A 24,860-nucleotide genomic window follows, 5' to 3' on the forward strand; every position below is an offset into this window, starting at 1 on the left:
AAAAATAAGACTTTTTCCTCACACTATTGGCCATAGCACATTCAACTTCATAAAAGGAGTAAGAAAAAGAAGATAGGAAGCTGACATTAAAGTGAATAATTTAAAATCACCAACCTTGCTAGGGATGTGAGCCCAATTTCTTGTTCTTTCCTCAGGATCTTAATACGCAAATATGGGTTTTTAGATCTAGGCAGTTTCAAAACTTTAACTAAAAATGTGTTTTAGGAAGAGTGATTTACATTGTTTGTTTTTGTAAAAGGAACCTTATAGACCTCTGACCACTAAAGAATGACCCAGCAAAGACTTATCTTGTTTTTAAAAATTTATATATGATATATTAAAGGCTTTGTATAGCTAGCACCTAGTGCAGTGCTTGGCACATAGTAAATTTTTAATCAATGTTTGTTGACTGACTGACTTGTTCTCTGTTTTTATAACAAGATTTAATTTGAAAAATTTTGGCAGAAGAAATCAAAATAATTATCAGACCAAATCAACTAAATGTCATATGAAAAATGTGACAAAATCAAGATAAAGTTCCAGAATAATATATAAAAATGGATTAATCTAATATAATTCCTAAATCACCAACAGACAAAATAAGAAGGTGAAAAACCTCGACTTTAAACTAAGTATATTTCAAAGCAAAATTTTGGATTCCCATTTTCATCAGTTTCAGATATTTGTCAACTATAACATGGAATCTTTGGAGAAATAATTTAAAAATAATAATTGACTAGTAGTATAATTTTCTTGTGTTTTTAGATAGAGGCCTGGAACTGTATCTTCCCAATTTTCCCATATGCATTAAGAAGAACCTTTGTTATTCTGAATTTCTATACTAGATGAGTGTTCTCATGTTTCCAAAGTATAAATTAGTAGAATACCATCATATTCATCCTCAAAATTTTTTAAAGTCAGGGTTCAGTGAGAATGTTTGTCTGAGGCCTGGTCCCCAAATGCAGAGCTGCTGAGAGAGTTGGCCATCAGGTAATTAAATTTTGTTTTAGACCTCTAAATTATGAATGCTGTCCTATTTGTGAAAAGAGTTGCTATCTGCATAGTGGAAGGAATACCCACATTCATGAAATCACAAATCCTTAAACTGAGTGAAAAGGTATAACAGCAAAATCCATAAGACATTGTTTCTGAATATATTTAAATCCAACTTGACAAGATACTATAAAGCAACCCAGAAACCCCAAATCTACTATAGCCAAATCAGTAAAAATAAAGTTATAATTATATGAAGATTTTTTTCTAACTACAACTTAAACTACTTAGATTATAGTTATGATTAAAATAGTCTTTTCATTTTGATGGCCTGAAAAAAAAAAAAAACACTCAACATCACATTAATTTTGGCCATCAGAGTTATAATGCAAAAATTTTAAATTTAAATGTTTCCTAACAGACTTTTACAATATAAGCATTAATATTTATGTATTAAAACTGAATTGTAAAAATAACCTAGCACAAATTCTTCAAAGCATGCAGAGGGAGCCCCACATTTCACTAAAAGAGGCTGGATAATGTTACCACAAAACATCAACAGGGGTTGATGTCAGCGACTTCATGCTAAACATCTGTGTTACATTTCCATCGTGGAAATTTTCCCTTTTGCCTAGAATATGCATTTATAAACGCTCATAAATCAAAACTCTAACAATGCAAAATAGAACCTTACTGCTCCTTTGCAGTAGAGCCGTAACTTCCCAGATGGAGTGCGGACAATCACTGACATTCTTTTTCGGGTGCTGAAAGAAAAGAGGCTTTCTGTAATGTGCACTTTTACCAGAATGTGCATAGAAATGTTTGCCATGCAACAAAGACTTTAATACTCACAGTGCAGAAATAAATTCGAACCAATAATGGGCCACATCCTTCCGGACAAACAAACTATTCCCCAGGAGTAAAGTTAGGTATTTTTGAAGCAACATTAAATTTTTCAAGGCACCAGGGCACAATTTACTATCTAGGAGGAATAATTTAGAAAACGGTCCTCTAGTGACCTGAAAGAGTTAATGCACCTCCCCAAATGCTACTCCTGGGGAACTCCTGTGATAGGTTCTGCTCCAGTGTTTTCATTTGGTATATTTATCTTAAATAAATATGTAATATCGTAGATGAATTGAATGTATAAAGAAAATGTGGCTAAAAAGGAAATATAATCGATCTATCTTTAATTTTTAATAAAAACACTGATTAAATTAACTACTGACCCTTAAAACAAGAATTTGGATATATAAAACGATCCTTCTTCAGTGACTGGAGGCAGCCCGCTAGTATCATGAAAAAATCTAATTTACATAAATAAATCTGAGCTATCAAGAACAAACATTTCATCACTGTGGTTGATGATACAGATAAGCACAGTTTAATGAAAACGGCCTGCCAAATGCACAAAATGTTTCAATGCATCGATGAAAAGATGGCAGATTATACCGAGGACAGAATAGCATCATCAAAAACATCCTAGGCCTTCATTTGGAAATCTACATGTTCTTTTTCGTGACTAGAAAAAGGTTCTTTTATGATCCAAGTGCACCTATGATATTCCCTTCCTTCCTTGTCCCCCGCTCTCTTGATGAGCTTCTTGTGGTTGTTAGGGAGAGCAGTCAACTTCATACACTGAGGACTGAATTTAAAATTAAGTTAAAAATCCATTATTTTAGCTATTTTATTTTATAGTGGTATATGAAAAATGAAAAGCATCTTGCTTTTCTGTTGTGGTTTTTTCTCAGAAGGAATAATAATGGCTTTTTTGAAGGCAAGGTATCAGCACTGCATTTAGGTTTTTATAGGATTGTGAGGACGGTTCTTTGTAAATTATATAAATGTGAGCTACTGTCATCATCATCATTAAGAACATAATCAGAAGTATTTTTGCCTTAAATGAAATTTTGCAGGATATTCAGATCCTAAAGTTTGACCTAAAACCTAAAGTTTGAACCAGGAGGAATAATGAGTAAGAAATACATTAAGAAAATATAATAAGTGACTTCTCTATTCCATAACTGCACAGGTGGTCAACCATAAGCTCATGGATAATAGGAAAGGGGCTCTTCCAGCTCCAGAATACTGCAAGCTACCTTTCAGGGCAAGGGACAAGTATTGTCAGGAGGCAGTGAAAGCTCCCTCAGAAAAGCCTGGGACTGACCAGAACAAAATCAGGAAATTTCAGACTATAATACTCAGGCTCTCTGACAAGGACAGCCCAGGTTCAGGGACTCTTGAGCTCTCACAAATTCTGTCCTGAGATTTCAGAGAGGAGTATTCTGAATTTCAAAGATCCAGGGGCCTCATCTGCAAAGTTGGAGGTCAGCGAGAACCTGAGGGAGCTATGATAAAATAAAGCAGGATTGAGCATTCTGTCCAAAAGTGCAACAGGAAGTGGAACATGACCTTACTTTAGGAACTAAAGCTACAGAGAAGAGTAAAGCACCAATAAGTTTCAAAAATTATTGGGAATCAAGACATCCATCTAATTACTCAACAATAAACAGCAATTTGGAGGGAAAGATGGCTTTTTTTCTATGAGGACTATAGGAGAATGAAGCTAAAAATAAAAAGAATTCAAAATAGAATTGGTAACTTAGGAGGAAAAATAGTAAAACCTTACCAAAGAAATGGAATCCCTGAAAACTAGAATAGATCAGATAGAAATCAGTGACTCTAGGACAAAATCAAAAAACTGGAAAAAATTTAAAAATAGGATATCTGAGTTAAAAGCACAAATGATCTGAAAAGAGATCAAGTCAAGATAATTAAAGAATCATTGGGATCTCTGAAAACCATGATTTAAAAAATATTTCAAGAAACCATAAAGGAAAATTGCCTATTAGAACCCAAGGGCAATATGAAAATTGAAGGAATCTACTAATCATCTGCTGAAGAGAATTCCAGAAGGAAGTCCCAGGAATGTCATTGCCAAAATTTAGAATTCCCATGTCAAAGGAAAAATATTGCAGGTATCCAGAAAAAAAGCAGTTCAAATGTCAAGGAATTACAGTCAGGATCACATAAGACCTGGCAGCTTCTACTAAAAATGAGGAGAACTTGGAATAAAATGTTCCAAAAGGGAAAAGAGGTGAAGTTACAATTAAGAATAAATTACCACCAAAGCTGCAAATGATTACAGAGGGGAGAAATATGGACCTTTAATGGAATAGAAGACTGAATTTCAAGTATTTAGTGCTTAAGTTGAGTAGAAAAAGACCAAACAGTAGGAATTTTGAAAGATAGATGGAAGAGCAGAGAAACTTTGAAATGCAAATTTACCTGAGCAAGCTGGAAAAAGCTATAAAATTTCTCATATTTGGGGTACAGGAGGAAAAGAAAAATAAAAATGAAAGAAATTATGGAGGAAGTTAACAGAAGATGAATCTTACTCTGAAATGAAAATCTGATTTATATCTCAAATAGACAGAGGAAAACTGGATCCAAATACATAAGTTTGGCGAAAAGAACCATAAAACGCAACAGCCAAACAAATGAAATGGGAAAGATTAAAACAAAGAATGCTCCTGGGGAGGAAATAGTCCTAAGTGGAATAAACTTTCTGATACTTCAGAAAGCAACTAATAGGAGGGAAAAAGAACTAGAATCTAAGAGGACTTGTTTACCTCTTAGACAATTGGAGAATGGATTATCAAATTGTGGCATATGAATGTAATGGAATATTATCATGCCATAAGAAATGACCAAAGAGAGACTTTGAGAGAATCCTGAATAATACAAACTGAAGCAAAAATGAGAAGAACCAAGAGAACAATTTATACAAGGAAAATGAAGTTGTGGAGGGAAAAAAAAAACACAATTCAGTTGTAAGACTCAAGAACTCTGATCAATGCAACTACCAACTTTATTTTCACAGGATCTATGAATAATGTACCTATCTGATAGATACATGGTTCTGGACATGGCCACTGTGTGGAGTACTTTTGCTTAACTTTAATAATTTATTACAGAGGATTTTTTTCCCCTCTTGGTTTATCTATGGAGAAGTCGAGTTGGGTGGAGGAAGAAGTTAGTAATAGTAATACTAGAATAAAAGAGTACCACTCATGTTTTTTAAATGTACAGAAAAAAAAGGAAGCACAAATAATTTGGACAGTTTTGAAAGTTAATGTGCTGAATTTTTAGAAAAAGCAAAATCTATGAAATGGAGAATCCTGGTTTTCTAGAGAATCATCTTTTTCTCTTCTGCTGTATATGTAGAAATGATCACTTTTGGTGTTTATGTTTAGAATAATTTGTTTCCTAAAATGTCAAAGAATTTGAATGTAAAAAAAAGTAATCAAAAAAGAAGTATTTATCTCCTTTTGAGAAAACATAACTATCTAGGTATAGTTGTCTTAGAACAAAGGAAATCATTTCAGGAGATCTATTTACTTAACTATACAGATAAATATATGAATGAAGAAATAAGTCACAGAAGTTTTACTGATCAGTATATAAGGAAATGAAAAAAAATACCCTAGAAAAATATGAACAGAAACAATTAATTAATTTTCTAGTTGTTTATCTTCTGTTAATTGGCCAATGATCTCTAGATCTACTAGGGCTGCAGAATGGAAAAACTTTCAAAAAAGATTTATCCCAATCCCTATTCTGGTACACTTTGAAATGGGTTGCCTATGACTTGACTATCTCCCAAAGTAATGATTGCTAAACTTTTAGAAATGAAAATTTAAATGTTTTAGAATAAGTCCAATCAAATTCAATAAAACATAAAATGGACATAACCATTATTAAAACATTTAACTAAAAATAAGCATTGATAAATCCCATTCATAAGTGATTTTAAAAAATAATGAAAAAATAAATCAATGGACTAGATGATTTACCTGGTAAACTCCAAGACATTGAGTAATTCATATCTTTCTTCCTGTCCAAGCTAAGAGGAGGAAAAAAAAAAGAAACAATAAAAATCTCAATAGTAGCGAGCAGTTATCTTTCTTGGTTTTTGTACAAAATTTAGTATTGAAACTATAATTATGTATTAATGTGCTCTTTTTTGAAATACATTTTTTAAAATAAGAACTTACAGAATCTATAATGACTGAATCAGGTGTTCTTCCAGTGAAAACAAAATTCAGCTGTTTGGCAGCTCTGACCAGGGCTCCTTCATCTGTTTTAAGAAATCATTGATATTAGGGATTTCCATGGAAGCACTGGAGAAATAATGTCGTTTAACATATTAAGGGCTAACTGGTCTTAAAGGAAAATTTAGGTTTGTAACACATAATGGCTAGAAAACAGTGGGTAAGTCCAGTTTCTGAAATAGCTCAGGAACTTTGTTGTTGACTAGGGTTTGTTTCATTGTCACAGGCAATCTAAAGTTGATAGAAGGCCTCTGGGTAAATGATGGATAGAATATTAGACCTAGAAGCAAGGCAACCTAAGTTCCCTGGTTTCAGATACTAGGTGTGTGACACTATGGAAGTCACCTAATTTCTTTCTGGTTCAGTTTTATAGCACCTCCTCCACAGAGCTGTTTTCAGGATCAAATGAGGTAATATATGTAAAGCATCTTGCAAGCCTTAAAACGCTGTCAAAATATTAGCTATAATAAGTAGAAGATTCTTTTCAACAATGAGGTGATTCAAGGCAATTCCAATAGACTTGTGATAGAAAGAGCCATCCACAGAGAACTATGGAGACTGAATGTGGATTTAAGCATACCATTTCTGCCTTTTTTTGGTGTTGTTTGTTTCTTTCTTTCTTGTGGTTTTTTCCCACTTTTGATTTGATTTTTCTAGTGCAGCATAATGAATATGGAAATAAGTTTAGAAGAATTGTACATGTTTAACCTAAATCAGATTGCTTGCTGTCTTGGGAAGGGAGGAGGGAGAAAGAAAAATGTCGAACACAAAGTTTTGCAAAGGTAAAGGTTGAAAACTATCTTTGGAAAAACAAAATACTATCACAAAATAAAAAAATAAGATAATATGTTGGGTAATGGACAAGACCAGGGCTCCTTCATCTGTTTTAAGAAATCATTGATATTAGGGATTTCCATGGAAGCACTGGAGAATGGACAGTTTCTCAATACTTGACAAACTGAAACCAACTGAAAAAACAGAACTGTTTATATCAATGGAAGAATTTTATATATGGGAAACTTTTGATCTCAATGAAATCATAAATTTGGGGAAAAACCAAAATAATAATATGAAATAAATATATTTTTAAAATACATTATATTAAATTAATATAGTAGCTCATTACATTTATTTATTTAATTAATATAATACATTAAAATCAATACACATGGATTGACCATGTTAATATAAAAAGTTCTAATTAAATATTTTTTTAAATTAACCAAATATGAAGCGAAAAGTCCTTTTTAGGTCAATTTTTGTTCTTGTAAATCTATATAAACTATTTCTCCTCAACTGAATAACTACGGAATATTGCACATAACAATCTTTGGCAAAAAAGAATTGTCTATTTCTGGGGCTATAGAACTGTACTACTAAATACAATAGGTGTTTAATAAATGTTTATTGAATTAAATTGGAAATGTGGGCTGGATATACTAATGCACCCAACCTCAGTTTCTGTTAATTGATGCTATCTTATAGTAAAATGTCCATAATTGAAGGGCATTGTTCTGAGAGTCATAAGATGTAGGCTTGCTACCTTGGCTTTGCTACTGACCATGTGGCTTTGGGCTGTTTCTAACCTCAGCTTCCTTGTATGTAAAATGAGAAAATTGGACTAGTGGATCTGAGAGATCTTTTCTAGCTCTGACATTTTAATGATTTAATGCAGATTTGTTACTTTGGGCACCAAAAGTCCAATTTTTTGGCCCAGCAGCTTTAAAACTGAAGCTTGGTCAATGAATATATTGACTAAAATGGCAACATCAGAACAAAAATATAATATTAAGGGAAAGGAAAAAGCATTTATTAAGTGCTATGTATCTAAGCAGTATGATAAATGCATTACAACTATTTAGCCTGGAAACTAGGAAATGTGACAACATTTTATAGGACATTAATTTATTTTATGGAGTTTCACAACTCACCCACTATGTCTATATAGAACATACTATTCTCCAGATTGTTTGCTTTCTCAGAATTTTGTGTTTATAAAATTGGCAATGTAACCAGTTTCAAGCTTACAGTTCTACTAAATCTTGAGTTACTCATTTGTTTTTAAGTTCTCAATGACTACTAAATCACTATAATAGAAAGAACATCAACAAACTACCTTTAAAATCTTTTGAAATGATCTAGTCTGTTCTCACTGAACTAAGCGTACAATAAAAATTATTTGCTTAATAGCTCCACAGTGGAAAAGAAGTACATAAGACCTGATGACTCCTGGGAAAACAGAACTTTCTTTCCTGAAAGTTTCCTCACACTGACAGTTTATTACTTTAACCTTAAGTCTAGTTATTCATAAAGAAGGAATAAATATTATGCACATTGCTGTGTATCAGAAAATATTTTTCATTTTAGTATTAAATTCATTCTTTTGAGAACTATAAAAATGGAAGTAAAAATTATGTGTTTTATATTATCAATTGTTTTAATGGAGTCAAAGCTTCCAATGAGAGAATTTTAGTCTGCACAAAATAGATTCTAATGGGCAGTGATTTATTTTACTTTCACAAATGGTAACAGTTCACTTTAAGAAAATAAATGATAATCCTAAATCCTAGGAAATGAGATTTTATTTGCAAACAGAATCATTTTCTATAGTGAAAGTTCCAACCATCACTTAATTGTTACCTGGAGATGCTGCTTGGTAAATAATCTTATCACCTTCTCTTTCTGGTACTGCTGTATGACAGACGGCCATCATTGTAAGAAATTCACATATAATTGGTGCAGTTGGCTAGAGAGAAAAAAGCAAATAAATAAAATAAATAATATATTAAAAATCATTTAAGTGTTCTAACCAGTGATAGGAACATTACTATCTTAAGTCTTTAGGTTAGGATACCACCACCATCAATTTATAAGTGAAAATTAAAGAGGCAAATGTTCTGTTGTCTAGAAGGTTTTAGTTACAGAACTGGGTAATTCAACAAATATTAACCAAATTTTTATTGCATATAAGATACTTTATTATAGCATAATGCCCAGATTTTTAAACTATGGTTCTTGATTCCATATGGGTCTTGTAACTGAATGTTGAGACTTTGAAATTATGATTTGTTATCACAGTATGATTTTTATCAGTATTTGATCTGTATACCTATTTTATATATCTACATATCCAAGAGGACATAAAAAGTTCTTGGGCAGAAAAGGGTCATGAGTTGAAAAAGTTTGAGTGGCTGTGGTATAATAGCTATAGGAAATATGTTGAAGAATAAGACATAATCCTTGACTTCATAAAGCTTGTATTATAGCAGGGGAAATTAAAGGGGAATACTAAAATGATAAGTTCTATAAACACATAGTACCTGGATTTTGTCATAGCTTTTAACAAAATTTCACATGATATTTTTGTGGACATGTTGCTCTAAAATTCTATGATTATTTATGATTAAGATGGAGAGATGTGCACTGGAAAATGGTACAGTTGGAACTGGCGGAAACATTTTATCTAAAGTGTTCAGACATGAACTAATATCAATTTAGGAGGATATTTCCAGTAGAAATTCCATGGGGAATGTGTCCTGACTCTGCTTATAAATCTTACTTCAGTAAACCTCTCAAACTTTTTTCCCTCATGACCCCTTTCCACCCATGTACTTTGTTCAGTTCTGGGCACCAGAGTTTGAGAAGGACAAAAGATGGAGGAGGGTCACTAAATCCCTCAGGTCCACAAGGATCGACTGAAGAACGTGGAGGATGGTTAGCTTAAAGGACAGACTATGGTACTTCAGATGCTATGAATAGGAAACACTTGTTTGGTTGGCGCATAGGCAAAAACAGAAACAATGAGTGGAAATTGTAGAGATGATTTCAAAGAGATCAAAGAAGTCTTGATGTCAAGAAAAATATTCTAGTTTATCTAAAAACAAAATAGCTGCCTTAGGAAATAATGGGTTTTTCATCATTTGAAGACTTTTGGCAAAAGATGGATAATTTCTTGATCCAGGATGCTAGAGAGGGGATTCTGTTTCAGGTTTGGTTTGGAATAAATGTCTGTCTAGATTCCTTCCAATTCTTCCTTCCATTCTGTCAAAATAGTATTTATTATTTAGCAGGAATAAAAGAGTTCCACAATTAATTCATAGGAAAGCATTTTGAAAAAACACCATTTTGGTTGTTGATCACACTACACCAACCTACTAAAAATTAAACATTCCTTACCAGATTATTACTGATTCACTAAGTTGTTTTAAGATTTGTTAAATATATAAACAAATGAGAAATTAAGATATTCCCACGGATTCATTATTTAAAAAGAAATATACAGAGAAAGTTAGTTTATGCTTCAGAAGACCTCTTTCATCATTTCTCATAAAAGTTTTAAAAAATGTTTCCATGGCACTTACATGATTACTTTGGAGATTTTCCAGTAATGATGAATCATTAAATATTTTTTCTTCTCCAGGCTGTGAGCCCTGCCTAATTTGGGAGTGAAGGGAGGAAGAAGAGAGAAAAATTGGTTCATTAGCATGAGCATAGATCTATTTGTCACTCACTGATCCCAAGACAATCAAATAAATTTCTATACACAAAAAACAAATATTTAATAAGGTAAGTATATTTGTATTTTTAATGAAAATATTATGTTGACTTACAAAAAGTTATTTGCAGCAGGAAAAAGTACATTAGAACCCAATATATTCAATGTACTAGAACATGATTAATTTTTGTAATCTAATGGAAATGAAAAGTACTCTAGTAGCTGATATTACAGATGTGAAATTATGCCTTAGCAACATGAAATATAACACTGAGCAATTTTTAATTATCAGGAAAGAAATATAGGTGCTTAAATACAGAATGGCTTTATGATGCTGATTTTCTTAGAGCTTCCTTATGCACAAATGTATACATACATATGTACATTTTTATTTATAATTTACATTGGTTCACACCTGTGTTTTTACTCCACTGATGGAGTGTAATTTATTTTTTTAGAGGGTTATTTGCATCCTGGGTACTCTGACAATTGGGAGATTGGTCTACTGTCATACAGAAAGAATATGCCAAAAATCAACCTAGCACTAAATTTAAGGTTAGAGCCTACACCTTTGCAAATCATCCTCTAATTAGGATTAATGTGAGAGAGCAAGTAAACTTGTTTTCCTTTTCTTGCTTTATAATCATAAATTGTTCTATTTTTCTGTGCTCAGGGAGGGATTAGCCATGAACATCCTTCATTTCTGACGTTCATTTGCCCTATTTGAAATTGTATAAATTCTTAATACTTGAGAACCACTATGAGACCCTCTGAAAACCAGGACTGGTTCCTACTTGTCTTAATAAACTGTGAGAAATCATAGAGAGTCTTTATTCTATCCCAAATATATTTATTAGAAGGACAAGGAGCATCAATATTTTTCACTTCATATTATTTATTGATACAGTCTACAAGGATCCTACGGTGGCAATTTCCTTATTTCTTCACAGTCTAAACATCTGTCACTCTTTAATAGTATATAGTACATCTAATCTTGTATAAAATCACAAAGTTTAAAACTTAAAGACTTTAGAGAAAATTGAGCCTTTTCAGATACTGAGAGGCATGTGGATGATTTGTCTAATGTCACACTGGAAACTAGTGGCTGGATCAGGGCTTTGGAGTTAGTTCCTTTGGTAGGAGAGAAGAAAAAAGAAAGAAAAGAGAGGAAAGCCTCCATAGAAGCTGCAATCCAAAGGTTTGAGTAAATGGTTAAGTTTTATATGTGATTTTGCCTGAATGAAGTGAGCAAGTTGCTTAGAAGCAAAAGGAAAAAAAAATTATTATGGGAACTTTTCCCATGTTAGCTATTTTTTTTTTAATAACAGGACCTTTAATTTTATTAGAATAGAGACATCTATTTATCACATGTTTATTAACTTAGTTTTAGAGCCCTGCCTGAGAGATGAATAACTAGCCTAGGTTATATATCCAGTATATTTCTGTAAGAAGTGAGACTTAAACCCAGGTCTACTGGCCTGGAGCTCTTTTCACTAGCCATGCTGCCTCTCAAATATGTGTTGTATACAAATCAAATGATATGGAAAATTGTGAAGATGATCTGTTTTTATACATATCTACATACAACAGAGACAAAATTAAATTTTGTTATTCAAAGGGAAAAAGATTGAATGAAGAATGGCAAATCATATAAGCATATAGTTTACTGAACTTTAAAAACAGTCAATTTATCTCTTCTCTTCAAATGAGAGGAATAAAAATCTAGAATAGACCTTTTCCTGAAAACATCAATGTGACTCCAAAATCAAATTAATTTTAATCTAGAAACTATCAGCAAGAACATTTGACTTCTTTAATTTTTTTCCCTATTTCACTAATTCTGCTCTCCCTGAAATTGAAAAAGAAAAATCAAAATTCTTGAAATAAAGATGTCTAACTAATGAACAAAAATTTTTCATTGATTCATCTTTTTCGTTGATCAAATTTCATATTCTGATTCTACTCCCTTTATGCTGCATTAGTTCATACACTATTTCCCAGATTTCCACAAACCTGTCCCTTTTATCATTATTTACTATTCAATAGTATTCCCTTACATAATAAATAACATCCTAATTGTTAAGTCTTCCCTTCTAATTTTTGTTTACAACAAATATAGTCGTTACAAATATTTTGTACATTTGAGTCTCTTCCCTCTTTCTTTAATATTGTGAAGGTATAGCTAGAAGTGGTATTAGTGGTCCAAAAGATATAAATAATACATATATACATACACACACACACATATATATAGTATAGTGAATTTGAAAATATAGTTTCAAATTGCTTTCCAGAAATGCTAGACTAAATCAAACCTCACTAGTAGTTCCTTAGTGTACCTGTTTTAACACAACTTCTCCAACAACTCCTTTTTCTTTTTTTCTATCATATTGGGTGTTTGTAGTTTGAACTTATTCCTTGAGAATCACGTCAATGTATTTTTCCCAGTGAATTGTTTCCTTTATAATTTCAATTGATTGAATCTGTCTATACCAAACTTTTTAATTCTTTGTAATAAAAACTATGCAATTTATCCTTTAAGATACGTGCTACCCTTTGTAAAACTATAAATTTTTCCCTTATTCCTAACACTACCACTACTAAACCATATGCCCTATAGAGTAGCATTTATGTCATAGAAATAAACAGAAGAAATACAGAAAAATCCAGAGGGGAAAAATTATAAGGAAGAAGGGCGTAAATGATTTTCCTGGTTTCATATGGTCAGATACTAATCCTAAGAAAATGTACAAAGAGGACCAGGGATCTTAATTATTAATTAATTACAACCTTACAAATACCAATGGGACATGGTGAAATATGGCATCTTGTTATAAAAGGAATGGAAAGAATATTTAGCAAAGCATCATAAAATTGTGAGAAGATTTAGATATATGCAGGAATTCATGAGCCATAAGCAGGAGGGTAAATGAGATGGAGGACATTTGAGTAAGACTAAAAAGAAGGAAAAATAGAAACAATAATACTATCAGAGCACTCCATAGAGATCAATCTACCAGATGGAGGAAATGAAGGTTAAGTGGCTATAATCAGATCTCAAAACTTGGATAAAGATTCAATTGAATTTAAAAAGGAGATTTGGACCATGTGGAAGCTAAGAATATATAACAAACGTTCAGCAAATTCTTACTTGCCTTGATGATGATTTCATCTCTTAGAAGTCAGAAGTTGAGAAATAAACATATACCTTGAATCTTGAACCTTGAAAGGAGGAATTGGTTGCTGAAGATGAAGTTACAAGAATCTTAGGAAAATGTGATGAAGCAGAGAAACCCAGACAGAGACTGAGCCATATTTCAGATATTCAGAGAGAGTATTTCAGAGTTCAGAGAAAAGCTATATATAATCCTATGATCTGAGAGTCTAAAAGGAAAAATCAATTCAAGAGAAACAGAAGATGTTAAGAACAAAATTCTGGACTATGTTGTCCAAATTATTTTGATGAAGAAAGTATGAAGTTGCCTTTGCTTAAAAAAAAAAGAAAAGAAAAAAAAAATCAATGTAGCTGTACAGGAAATTCACTGACAAGTTAAGATTTTAAAAAGATACGTACAAAACAAACAACCAAAAAAAGATATGTACAAGAGATGGAAGGGAAGGCACATAATTCAGAATAGATTCCAAGGGTTTCATAATTCTATAAATATGGCCTCATGAAAGATAAAGCAGAATATAAGTGGAGGTTTATCATAATTGCTAAAGACAATAAAAAGGATTTTAATTAAAACCTATGTTGAGAGGAGAGCAGGAAGAATTAAGATCACAGAATGGGTTCAACACTGGCTACAGAAATACAGTGTGGTACAGTAGATAAAAGTGCTGGACTTGTAGGGGAAAATATCTGGGTTCAAATATTTGATACTTTGACAAATATATGACCACCAGGAAATTATTTAAGTCATCTGAGCCTCAGTTTCTGTATCTGTAATAATACAGGTAGTACTACAATGGATAGGATGATGGATCTATAGCCATGAAAATTCCTCTTCCTGAGTTCAAGTCTGCCCTAAGACATTTACCAGCTGTGTAACCGTGGGCACTAAATCCTATTTCCCTCATTTTTCTTATCTATAAAATAAGCTGGAGAAGGAAATGGCAAACCATTCCAGTTTCTTTTCCAAGAAACCTTAAATGAGATCATGAAGCATTGGACACAACTGAAATGATTAAATAACAACAGTAAAATCTCCCTTAGAGAGTTATTATGAATATTAAATGAGATAATGTATAAATGACGTAAAATAAAGGGTTTTGCAAATTTTACAGTATTATGTGAATGTTAGTTATCATTTCTACTATTTGTCACAAAAAATGTTTCATAGATCAGGAAGAAAATGGATGAAATTTCTAGTAGAATGCTTTAAGGGTGTGTATTACTCTGTTCAACATTTTTTATCCATGGCTAGGATGATAATATAGGCAACATAATTATTAAAATTTCAAAATATACCACTGGATTCCAAAAGAGATTTAGAAATCTAAAAGGATGAAGTTTAATAAAGATAAATATAACTATGGCAATATGGCTATGTATACATATATTGTATTTAACATATACTTTAACATATTTAACATGTATTGGTCTACCTGCCATTTGGGGGAAGGAGGAGGGAGAAGGAGGGGAAAAATTGGAACAAAAGGTTTTGCAATTATCAATGCTGAAAAATTACCCATGCATATATCTTGTAAATAAAAAGCTATAATAAAAAAGTAAAAAAAAAAAATTAAGTGCATAAAGTCAGAAGATGTAGCTAGATCTAGTCTAGTGTATGAAAAAAAAAGAAGATAACAGCATTATATTCTTCTTGGAGTACTGTGTTCCATTATGGGTACCACATTTGAAGAAGGATATTATTAACAAGCTGAAAAGGTTCCAAAAGGGCAATTGAGATAAGCACATGACTCAATACTGCATCACAAACTGGTAATTGTTTAGCCCAGTGAAAGTAGGGGATAAGAAGGAAATGATAGCCATCATTTAATATTTAAAGAGTTGTCTTGTGAAAGCAGAATGAGACTTAATCTTTTTGAACAAAATCTAATAAATGGCAGGCAAATTCAACTCAATACAAGGAAACCTATTGTGATGGCTAAAAATGCTCTAAAGGAGAATGAGCTACCTTGTGCTTTTAAGCAGAGGCTAAGTGGCCATTTGTCAGGGATTCTGCTCAAAAATGGATACAGGAGAGTGATTACCTACATGACTTTTAGGTCCATTCCAACATTGAGATTCTATCATCCTATGTAGTAAAAGAGCAGGCAGAGGAAATGTAAATAACCAAGTCAAGAGATTATGTGAATTTAAATCCCAGCCATTACTAGGGAAAACAATTTGAATATCGTTCTATAATAGAATATATGGTGAATTTGCTACCTAGAAATTCTGAAGTCCCTGATTTTAAAGAAGATGAGAACTGCTGCTATACTAAAAAAGACAAAACATTTTCAGACATGCCTTTGGCATATCATTTTACCATTCCAGCTGTTTCCTTTCTAGTATTTTCATCTTTTTCTCTCCACATATTCATTCATACATTGACCAGATGATACAGCTTACTAATAGCAGGCAATAGCTAATAGTATAGTAGATTGCATCTTTCCATTGTTTTTGAATTCTCTTTGTAATTCTGAGGGAGGTTTGTCAGACTGCAGTCACCCAGATTACCAGTGATAAAGAATCATTGTGAGAATAGGGATATTGAAAAAATAAAGTGTTTTATGTTGGCAAGGAGACTGGGGTCAGATTGCAATTGAACTATAAAATAAAATTCCCAGTTAAATATATTAAGCTGGCATCCTATCATTGAAAAACATTTTAGAGCATTGCATTTTGCATATCAGAAATTGATAGAAGGGTTCAGACATTATAATATATGGTGGTTAACATTTTCTTTCAGTACCAACAGATTTCTTGGTGCAATAAAAGTCTGGATTGTAATTGGAAAAACAAAACACCACTTGACATATAAATTAGGATAAGATATTAGAATTGGAATAGGAGCTCAGAGGTGGCTTCTGTTAATCCAGTGTCTATACAGCCAACCAAGTAAAATGCTATATACAGACATCCAATACTGTGAAGTGCTCATCCAGCTTTTAAAGACTGAAAATGAGAAGGGATCCATTACACTATATCCCCACACCACCCACTCCACCCTTAAATAATTGTAATGATTGGAAACTTCTTCCACTGAGACTAGATTGATCACTCTGAACTTTGGTCCATTGAGGTGATTCAGGTCAAGTTCAACAGACTCATAACAGAGAGAACCATCCACATCCCGAGAGAGAACCATGGAGACTGAATGTAGATCACAGAATAGTATTTTCACCTTGTGTTGTTTGTTTGCTTGCTTTATTTTCCTTTCTCATGCTTTTTCCTTTTTGATCTGATTTTTCTTGTGCAATATGATGAATATAGAAATATTCTAAATATATGTATATATATAAATAAGTATATAAATATATACTTCTAAATAGTATTGCATGTTTAACCTATATTGGATTGCTAGCTGTCTTAGGGAGGGGGAGGAGGAGAGGGAAAAAAATGTGAAAAGCAAGATTTTGCCAAGGTGAATGCTGAAAATTATCTTTGCATGTATTTGGAAAAGTAAAATATTATTAAAACTTTAAAATGTTTGCACTAAAATTATTTTAAAAATAAAAAAGATTGTCCTAATTAAGTCTTTTGTAAAAAATAAATATATAGGTATAAGTAGCTCTAATCCCTCTTCCATAACTATCATGAGATGATTTTTAATCAGTCACCAAAATAGAGTTCATTTTAATAAAAAACTCACATTTCATGTTTCTAACAGATGTCAAATAATTATGTGCTGTGTTTTATTATGAGGAACAAGAATGGCTGAGTATAGTGACTGGGAGCAGGGGAAGTTCACTTCTCAGACCTTTCTCCTCATTTCTACTTCCTATAATCCCTAGTTTCTTTCAAAGTTCACTTCAAACATTATCTCCTACAGGAAACCCTTCTTGGACCCCTTAGCTTAGTTCTTCCACCTATAAAAATTACTTTCTATATATTATGTAAATATTTACTTGGGTACTTCTACTTGACAAAGAACACAAAATTGCATCCCTGAGGAGAAGAGAAAAGAAAGCTGGATAAATGTGCATTTTATTTTAAATGTATCTGTGTCTATATAACTTTCTATCTATACACATATAAACACAGAAATGATTACCATTTATTTATGATAAACAATACACTTTAATTCACACTTATTGCACAGGTCAATTAAAGTACCTAAGCAATTTTCTATGATCAAAAGTTACAGACAAAGTGTTAATCTGTATTGATGGAGGGAATTTCATCATCTAAGAGTTCCCTATACCAAAGAAATCTAATATCTATCCCTGTCTCTAATACTCATATACGACCTTATAAAGCAGCATCCTTTCCTTTAAAAAGTAGGACTTCATATAACATAACCATGAAATCACAGCTACACTTTTTAACCCTATCTTCTGCAACAATGCAGAACAGTAGTATTTGAGGATACATCATTTATGTCAACTATATGAATATATATATATGCAAATATATATAAATATACTCATATCTATGTATATATGTATGTATGTTATCTAAATGAAGGATAACTATACATAATCTGACAGTTTAAACCCAATAATTTAGATTTTATACATGTCAGTGAGTGATACCTCGAATAGTTTATGATCTGAAGTATAACCTTTGTAAAATCCTCTATTTTGGCAAACATTTGTCCTTTAAAAATGATTATTTATGTATTTTTATCATCAAAAGCCATTTGGTCAAGACTAGTACGTATTAAATCATCTCACTAACCAATATTTATTTTGGCCAAAAAGAAGTTAAGATTATATGAGAATGGGACAGATATTCTTGTATAATTCCAAAGATGTCTCTGAAGATAATTCTCAAAGAAAATTCTGAAAATGTTTTGAGTCATGGCAGCATGACTGGAATAAAAGCCTCAACCTCCCAAAGTGAATTTTTTGAAGACTAATAATCATTTGTATTTATGATATCTAACAAACTAGTATTAAAAACTCATTGTTAGTTTTTCATACTGTAATTCCTATATATGAACAGAAAACTAGTGATCCAAGCTACTAAACACAATCAGATGAAAAAGTGCCATTATTATAGCATGAAATGAAAAATGAGCTTCAAATGTGAATATGAGAAACACAAGAGAAAAGGCTCTTTTATTGTGCTGCTGAAAATGCACAGATACTAAAGAACTGGTCATAAAACTCAAGGCAATCTATTTGGAAGGTTACATTATTTATTTTAATTTTTCTTGATGGATTTCTAAAAAGTTAAAGTAGTTTTAGAAATGAAAGGGAGAAGTCTTACTTATAAGCAGAAATAAAATGATTTCTAATTTCCAAAAACTTAGTAAGATAAAATATGATAATATTACCAAATCCTAAACAGGTAAGATTTTGAAACATCCAAAATGAGAAAAAACAGACAAAAAAAGTTAATCAAGGCTAACCCACGCGTGCAGGCCACTGCAATGACCACTAGGGGTCCAACAAGTGCCGTGCACATGCTGTGTGCATTAGTAAACAAGCGTAAAAATAATTTCCCACAAAAGGCACCTAGCAGAGTCATTTCCTAATGCTATGTTCTTTTCTAGGAGTCAACAGGCCATTTACTTGTAAGACCCGGATATGCACCCTGAAACGTGGTTCTGAAACTTTTTTGGTTTACGGATCGTCAGCATGTCTCACCAGAATTAATGGGAAAAAATGCTATCATGGAGATGATCTTTTTTTAAAAAAATGAATATCTCAAATAAATTCTTCATTAGAAACAATTGCCCCCTACACACAAAATTCAGACTGATTGTGCATGCTTTTCAATGTCATTTATATAAAAAAAAAATCAGTATAACATCGAATCACTGTTTATGGATTTGGAAATGCCATTATTGTAATAAAATTTTAAAAGAACATAGACAATAATTCATAAGTATTAGTACAACAAAAAGAACATTTTTCAGATCAACTGGTGAAACTTTGTGGATAACAGACTGAGAATCACTAATCTAGAGAACTTAGAGCACAGATTAAAGATATAAATAAAGGGATAGGGAAAGAGGGCTGAATAAAGGGACATTTTTTACTGTAATTTGTCTCTTTTCTATATATATGCATAAATAGACATATATGACTTAAAACCTTACTATTATAACTCTCATTGGCCATATATCAACGTCATAAGTGTGATCCTTGTTAAATCCAGGTAATTTGGGTCTATTCTATGGCCACAGATATTCTCCTTAAAAGTCAGTTAAATCTTTCTTCAGATTTCTCCAATAAGTTTCCATAAGAGTGAATATCAGTGACTACTGATGAAGCTTAGTACAATGCCAACAATATCTTTAGGACCATAATTTTCAGGTGCATGTTCTTTTAATAATGAATCAGTAGTGAGACCTTCTTATAGGAAGACTAGTAGATTCTGAGTATAAATAATGTATATTAGACATATGCAAGTGTCTTTAACCAGTATATTCTGTGAAATTTTCCAAATGACGTTGGTCATTACAAGTGAGATCTGAGAAACTGAAAGAGTAATTTCAATGGTGTGGGGAATGCCTACATGAGGAAGCTTCCGTTGCATTAGCCAATGCAAGTTGGTTCCATCTCTGAAGCACAGAGACCTTCCCAGCCTTGGAGATTTGCAGCTGATAAAGATCACTGAGATGATGAAGATCAGGATCAGAAGCCAAACAGATATTATAATGGGAACCAGACCATCTGGTAGTGGCAGGAATTGGATGAAGATTTTGTGCAATATCCAAGGGCTCTTGTGAAAGCATGACATACTGGGTAATGGGGTCATCAATGATCTGACCGTTTACAGTCTTCAAGACAAAAGCAGAATATCCAATTAATCAGTGACATGATTGTAACAAGCCTTAATGATCCTGCTGGCCTTCAGAGGAACGGCTATTCTGCCCAGCCAGGAGAAATTGGTAGCTGATATTAGAAATGAAGAAAACTTGGGGTCAAGTGATCACTCTATCCCAGGCATTGGGTAAGAAAAGGAAAGAAAAATTGGAAATAATCTGATATGGATCTTAGATTTTAAAGGATTGAAAGAGGGGAAGGGCAATATCCAATGACCTGATATTTGAAAGGGAACTTGTTATCTCAAGAGAGACAGGAAATTCATAAGAATGAAAACTTGAAAATAGTAAAAAGGAAGGAAACTATATAAAAAAAAAAACTTAAAAAGGAAACACCAATTCACTTTCATTTAGGATTATTATAAGCAAGAACAAATAACTGAAGATTGCAAAAAGAGTAGGAAATTTATATAGAGAGTATCAGGTATGTCAAATCCCAGAATGAGAAATGACAAGTTTTCTTTTTCATTTTTTTTAAGTTACTTTTGTGATAAAAAGAAAAGCACAAAAAGGACAGGATTTTTGTGCAAGATATTAGAATTGACTAAATGGTCAAACCAAAAATATTAATCATTAATAGATTAATCAACTGAGAGTGGACTCTTGTGGACTGCCTTTGGTTATATATTACTGATCCTGTGCAATTTAGCATTATTTAAGTATATAATAAATTAATAGAAGGTGTATTTGTCAAATTTATAAATGACAAAGCTGGGAGTGAGAGCTAGTTTGATGGATACATCAAAATTAGAATTCAAAAGGAAGGTTCAGATTAAGAAATAAAATAAAATTTAATGGAGACAAATTTAAGATTCTACATCTGGGTTAAAAAAAAATCGAAAAGTGCAAGATGGGGAGACAGAGTTGGAAAACAGTTCCTGTGAAAATGATCTGGAAATTTTAGTAGAGAACAAGGTCACTAAATGTTGGCAGAGGAATATGACAAGCCAAAAAAAGACAATGCCCTTGAGGTTATGTTTAAGAGGTAAAGCATCCTAAACAAGGGAGGTTCAGTTCTGTAGCCCGCACTCATCAGCACATATCTGAAATACAATGTTAGTTCTAGACTCCATATTTTAGGAAGACCATTAATAAATAGGAGGGCAGAGAGTGACTTAGATGGTAAACTAGCTACGTTTGGCTTGGAAAATAGAAGACCTGCTTCTGTCGGACAGAATGAAGGTGTGAGAAGATAATAGCAGTTTTCAAATATCTGAAAGGCTGTTGTAGAGATGAGCTTAGAATAATTTTGTTTGACCTCTGAGGGTAGATCCAGTACTGACAGTAAAATGAGAAGAGATTAAAGTTTATGAATAAAAACGCATCCTTATAATCAGAGCTATTTAAAATTGTGATTAGGCTAACTTAGGGAGAAGGCTAGAAAAACATTCATTCAGAGCCTGAATGACCATTCATTTGGGGGTGTCTTGGCCAAGTATGGACTGATTAGAAAGTCACTTTCAACTCTTAGATTCTGTATGTTTGTATATTTCTGAGAATTTAAGGTTTATTAATATGAAGATAGTAAAAAATTTGGTATTTAGGGTTTATCCTCTATAGCACAATTTGTACCTATTACTAAACAATTTCATGATTACTATCAATTTAGTGGACTATTTTTGTGAGTAATTAAGGGGAAATAGTGACTATTAAAAAGTATCAATATTTTTTAAAACTGAAAAAGTCTAAATCTAATAAATCTAAAAGTTTAATAAGAAAGTGTAGGAGTTTTCACAAAGTTTTCTTTAAGAGTATGAAAAAGAGTAAATTGTGGGCTAGACCAGAGCTTTATAAACTTTTCCCACTCACAATCCCTTTTTGCCCAAGAAATTTATATGTGATCTCAGGTATAAAGGTATAGAAAATAGGTATACAAATCTAACATTTACTAAAAATAAATCATAAAGAAATTTATTTTAAGATAATTCTTTGATATATATATATATAAAATTTTGCCATTCATTAAAGATGACAGCAAATTTGCATACTAATGAGATGGATGTGCTTGTTTATTTTTATGTGAGGAACAAAATTTTTGTGGAGTATTTGATCTTTTACTGTTGTCAAATTTTTCATGACTCTCAGATTTAGTTACGTGACCCCCATATGGGATCATGACCCACGTTTTAAGAAGCTTTGGGCTAGACTAAATTATTCAATATTTCTTCAATTCTTTCCAGATGTTATGAAAGTAATTGGGTAAATATTTTCCTTTTTAAGTAATTTAAGCAATTCTAATATTTAACTGATGATGTTATTATTCAGTATTCAAGCTAAGAATGTCTGATGATGAAGAAGAATAGGTCACACCTAAATAGTTTTTAAAGTCTGCAAAGAGCTTTACAAATATGTCATTTGATCCTCACAACAAGCCTCGGAGATAGGTATTATGATTATACCCATTTTGCTGATGATGAGACTGAGGCAGAAAAATTTGTACAGTTAGTAATTCCCTATGGTCAGATTTCCAATCAGGTCTTTTGACTCTAGGTTCTCTACTGTGCCATCAAACTACTCTGGCTTTTACCAGGAATAACTAAACACATAAAGAAATTTCTGTCAATTAAGCATTTATAAACTTGATTAGTAACAACTTAATTATAGCCCTATTGTTGCCTTAAGAATATGTTGTGAAGATCAAATAAGATGTTGGAAAGAACTTTGCAAATGCTAAGCACTATAAAAATCTTAGCTATAATTATAGTAATTATTGTTAGGAAAAGAAAGACAATTTTTAAAAATTAATACAAGAAATCTGGAAATTTTAATTGGAATCTCATAAGTGCTGAAGTATGCAAATAAGGATCCATGGATTTAACTATCATTACATTGACTCATCCACAATTGCTGAGGTAGTCTAGAGTTTTAAAAATAACATAATGAGTCACTCTGGATGGAGGTGTCAACATTTAGCAAACTGGCAGCAATGAACTTGAACATGCTGAATCATTAGCTGACACATGAAGTATGGCTGTCATTAAGTGCTTGTAGGGTCACTTTAGTTTCATTCTTACCAGAGGAAAATATTTTTTTCCCAGATGGTTGCATTTTTGTGAACAAAATTTAAAGATATCTTCACAGGCTGATATATCAGAAACATGTCATTTATTGCAGTCTCACACACAATTTATTCCCTTCTACGGTGTTCAAGGAAACTCGCTGCTCTGATTCTACATGTAGCCCACAGAAGCATTGTAAAGACAAGTTAAAATCAATTTAAGAACTAAAGTCAGGGGGTAGTGGCAGAAAATGCTCTGAAAATTATAAGCATTCAGGTAAAACCTACAAAATATAATTCTCATCAACTCCTCTCCCCCTAACAGCTTTTTTGGGTGTATATCACAAACAGAAACATGGATCCATTCATTTAAACTAATATGTTAATGTCTATTTAAAAAATTACACATTTCATTAGATTTAGTAGAAACTTACCAGATGCTAACCTTTTTCTATAGGCTAAGCACTGATAATGATTGTTTTATTAATGATATTGGCAGGTGGAAAGAGAGAGAGAGAGAAAGAGAGAGAGAGAGAGAGAGAGAGAGAGAGAAAGGGTCCATCACATAGAATTAAAATTTATCTACTATTATTCTAACTTTGAGAGAGGAAGAGAGGGACAGGGAAAGGGAGAAGAAGAGAGAGGAAAGAGAGAGGGGGGGGGGAAATAAAATGATAGGATGTAAACCTTTTAAAGAAATAAAAACTGAAAAGTCTGAAAGATTTTTAGGGCTTACCAATCTTCAGCAGAGTACCCATAATCCTCAGGCTCAGGGAAATGGCTTCATAGAGAGCAAAAGGAAGAATAGAAAAAGAGGGAAAATAATCACAGAAAGGCTAAAAAAAAAAGGGAGAGCATGAATAGAAGTTTTGAGATGACTATTAAAGTTAAAGAAGAGAATGTTTAGTAAATTTCAAAAGAATGGTTGTTAATAATAACAAATAAATCAAGATGAAATATAATAACTAATTGGTAAAGTCTTAAACATGCAGGGTTAATAAGTGTAGTTGTTGACAACCAAGAAGTTGTTTATATATATTTAAAATATACATAAATTTATATATATTTAAAATACAAGTAATTTCTATAAACTATACACATAAATACATACACATGAAAATCTATACAAATTTATATGGACAAATGCAAAGAGTTGGATTTCTAAATTTGTTGATAGCTAATGTCAATCATATAAATAATGCAGTCAAGATAAAGCAAAGATACATCAATGAGGCATAAACATGCATTATCATTTCCTCATTCTTTTTTGAGGAAGTATTTTCAAGACCCTAGAGCGAGGATAAATTAACCAC

The 24,860-nt window shown here is 32.1% G+C and overlaps 1 protein-coding gene across 2 annotated transcripts in view; it reads right to left on the reverse strand.

Annotated features, from left to right (window-relative positions):
• The window catches only part of ATP8A1 (ATPase phospholipid transporting 8A1), a 252,765-nt gene that overhangs the window by 133,751 nt on the left and 94,154 nt on the right, over positions 1–24,860 (reverse strand). For both annotated transcript variants that reach the window (XM_031943440.1, XM_031943439.1), the window contains exons 15-20: positions 24,284–24,328; positions 10,469–10,541; positions 8,748–8,853; positions 6,051–6,133; positions 5,850–5,899; positions 1,688–1,757 (exon numbers count right to left, since the gene is read on the reverse strand). In XM_031943440.1, coding sequence (XP_031799300.1) covers positions 1,688–1,757; positions 5,850–5,899; positions 6,051–6,133; positions 8,748–8,853; positions 10,469–10,541; positions 24,284–24,328 — 427 coding nt within the window. The remainder of the gene's footprint in view (positions 1–1,687; positions 1,758–5,849; positions 5,900–6,050; positions 6,134–8,747; positions 8,854–10,468; positions 10,542–24,283; positions 24,329–24,860) is intronic.

This window comes from Sarcophilus harrisii, chromosome 6 (genome assembly GCF_902635505.1).
Source record: "Sarcophilus harrisii chromosome 6, mSarHar1.11, whole genome shotgun sequence".
Taxonomy (NCBI): Eukaryota; Metazoa; Chordata; class Mammalia; order Dasyuromorphia; family Dasyuridae; genus Sarcophilus; species Sarcophilus harrisii.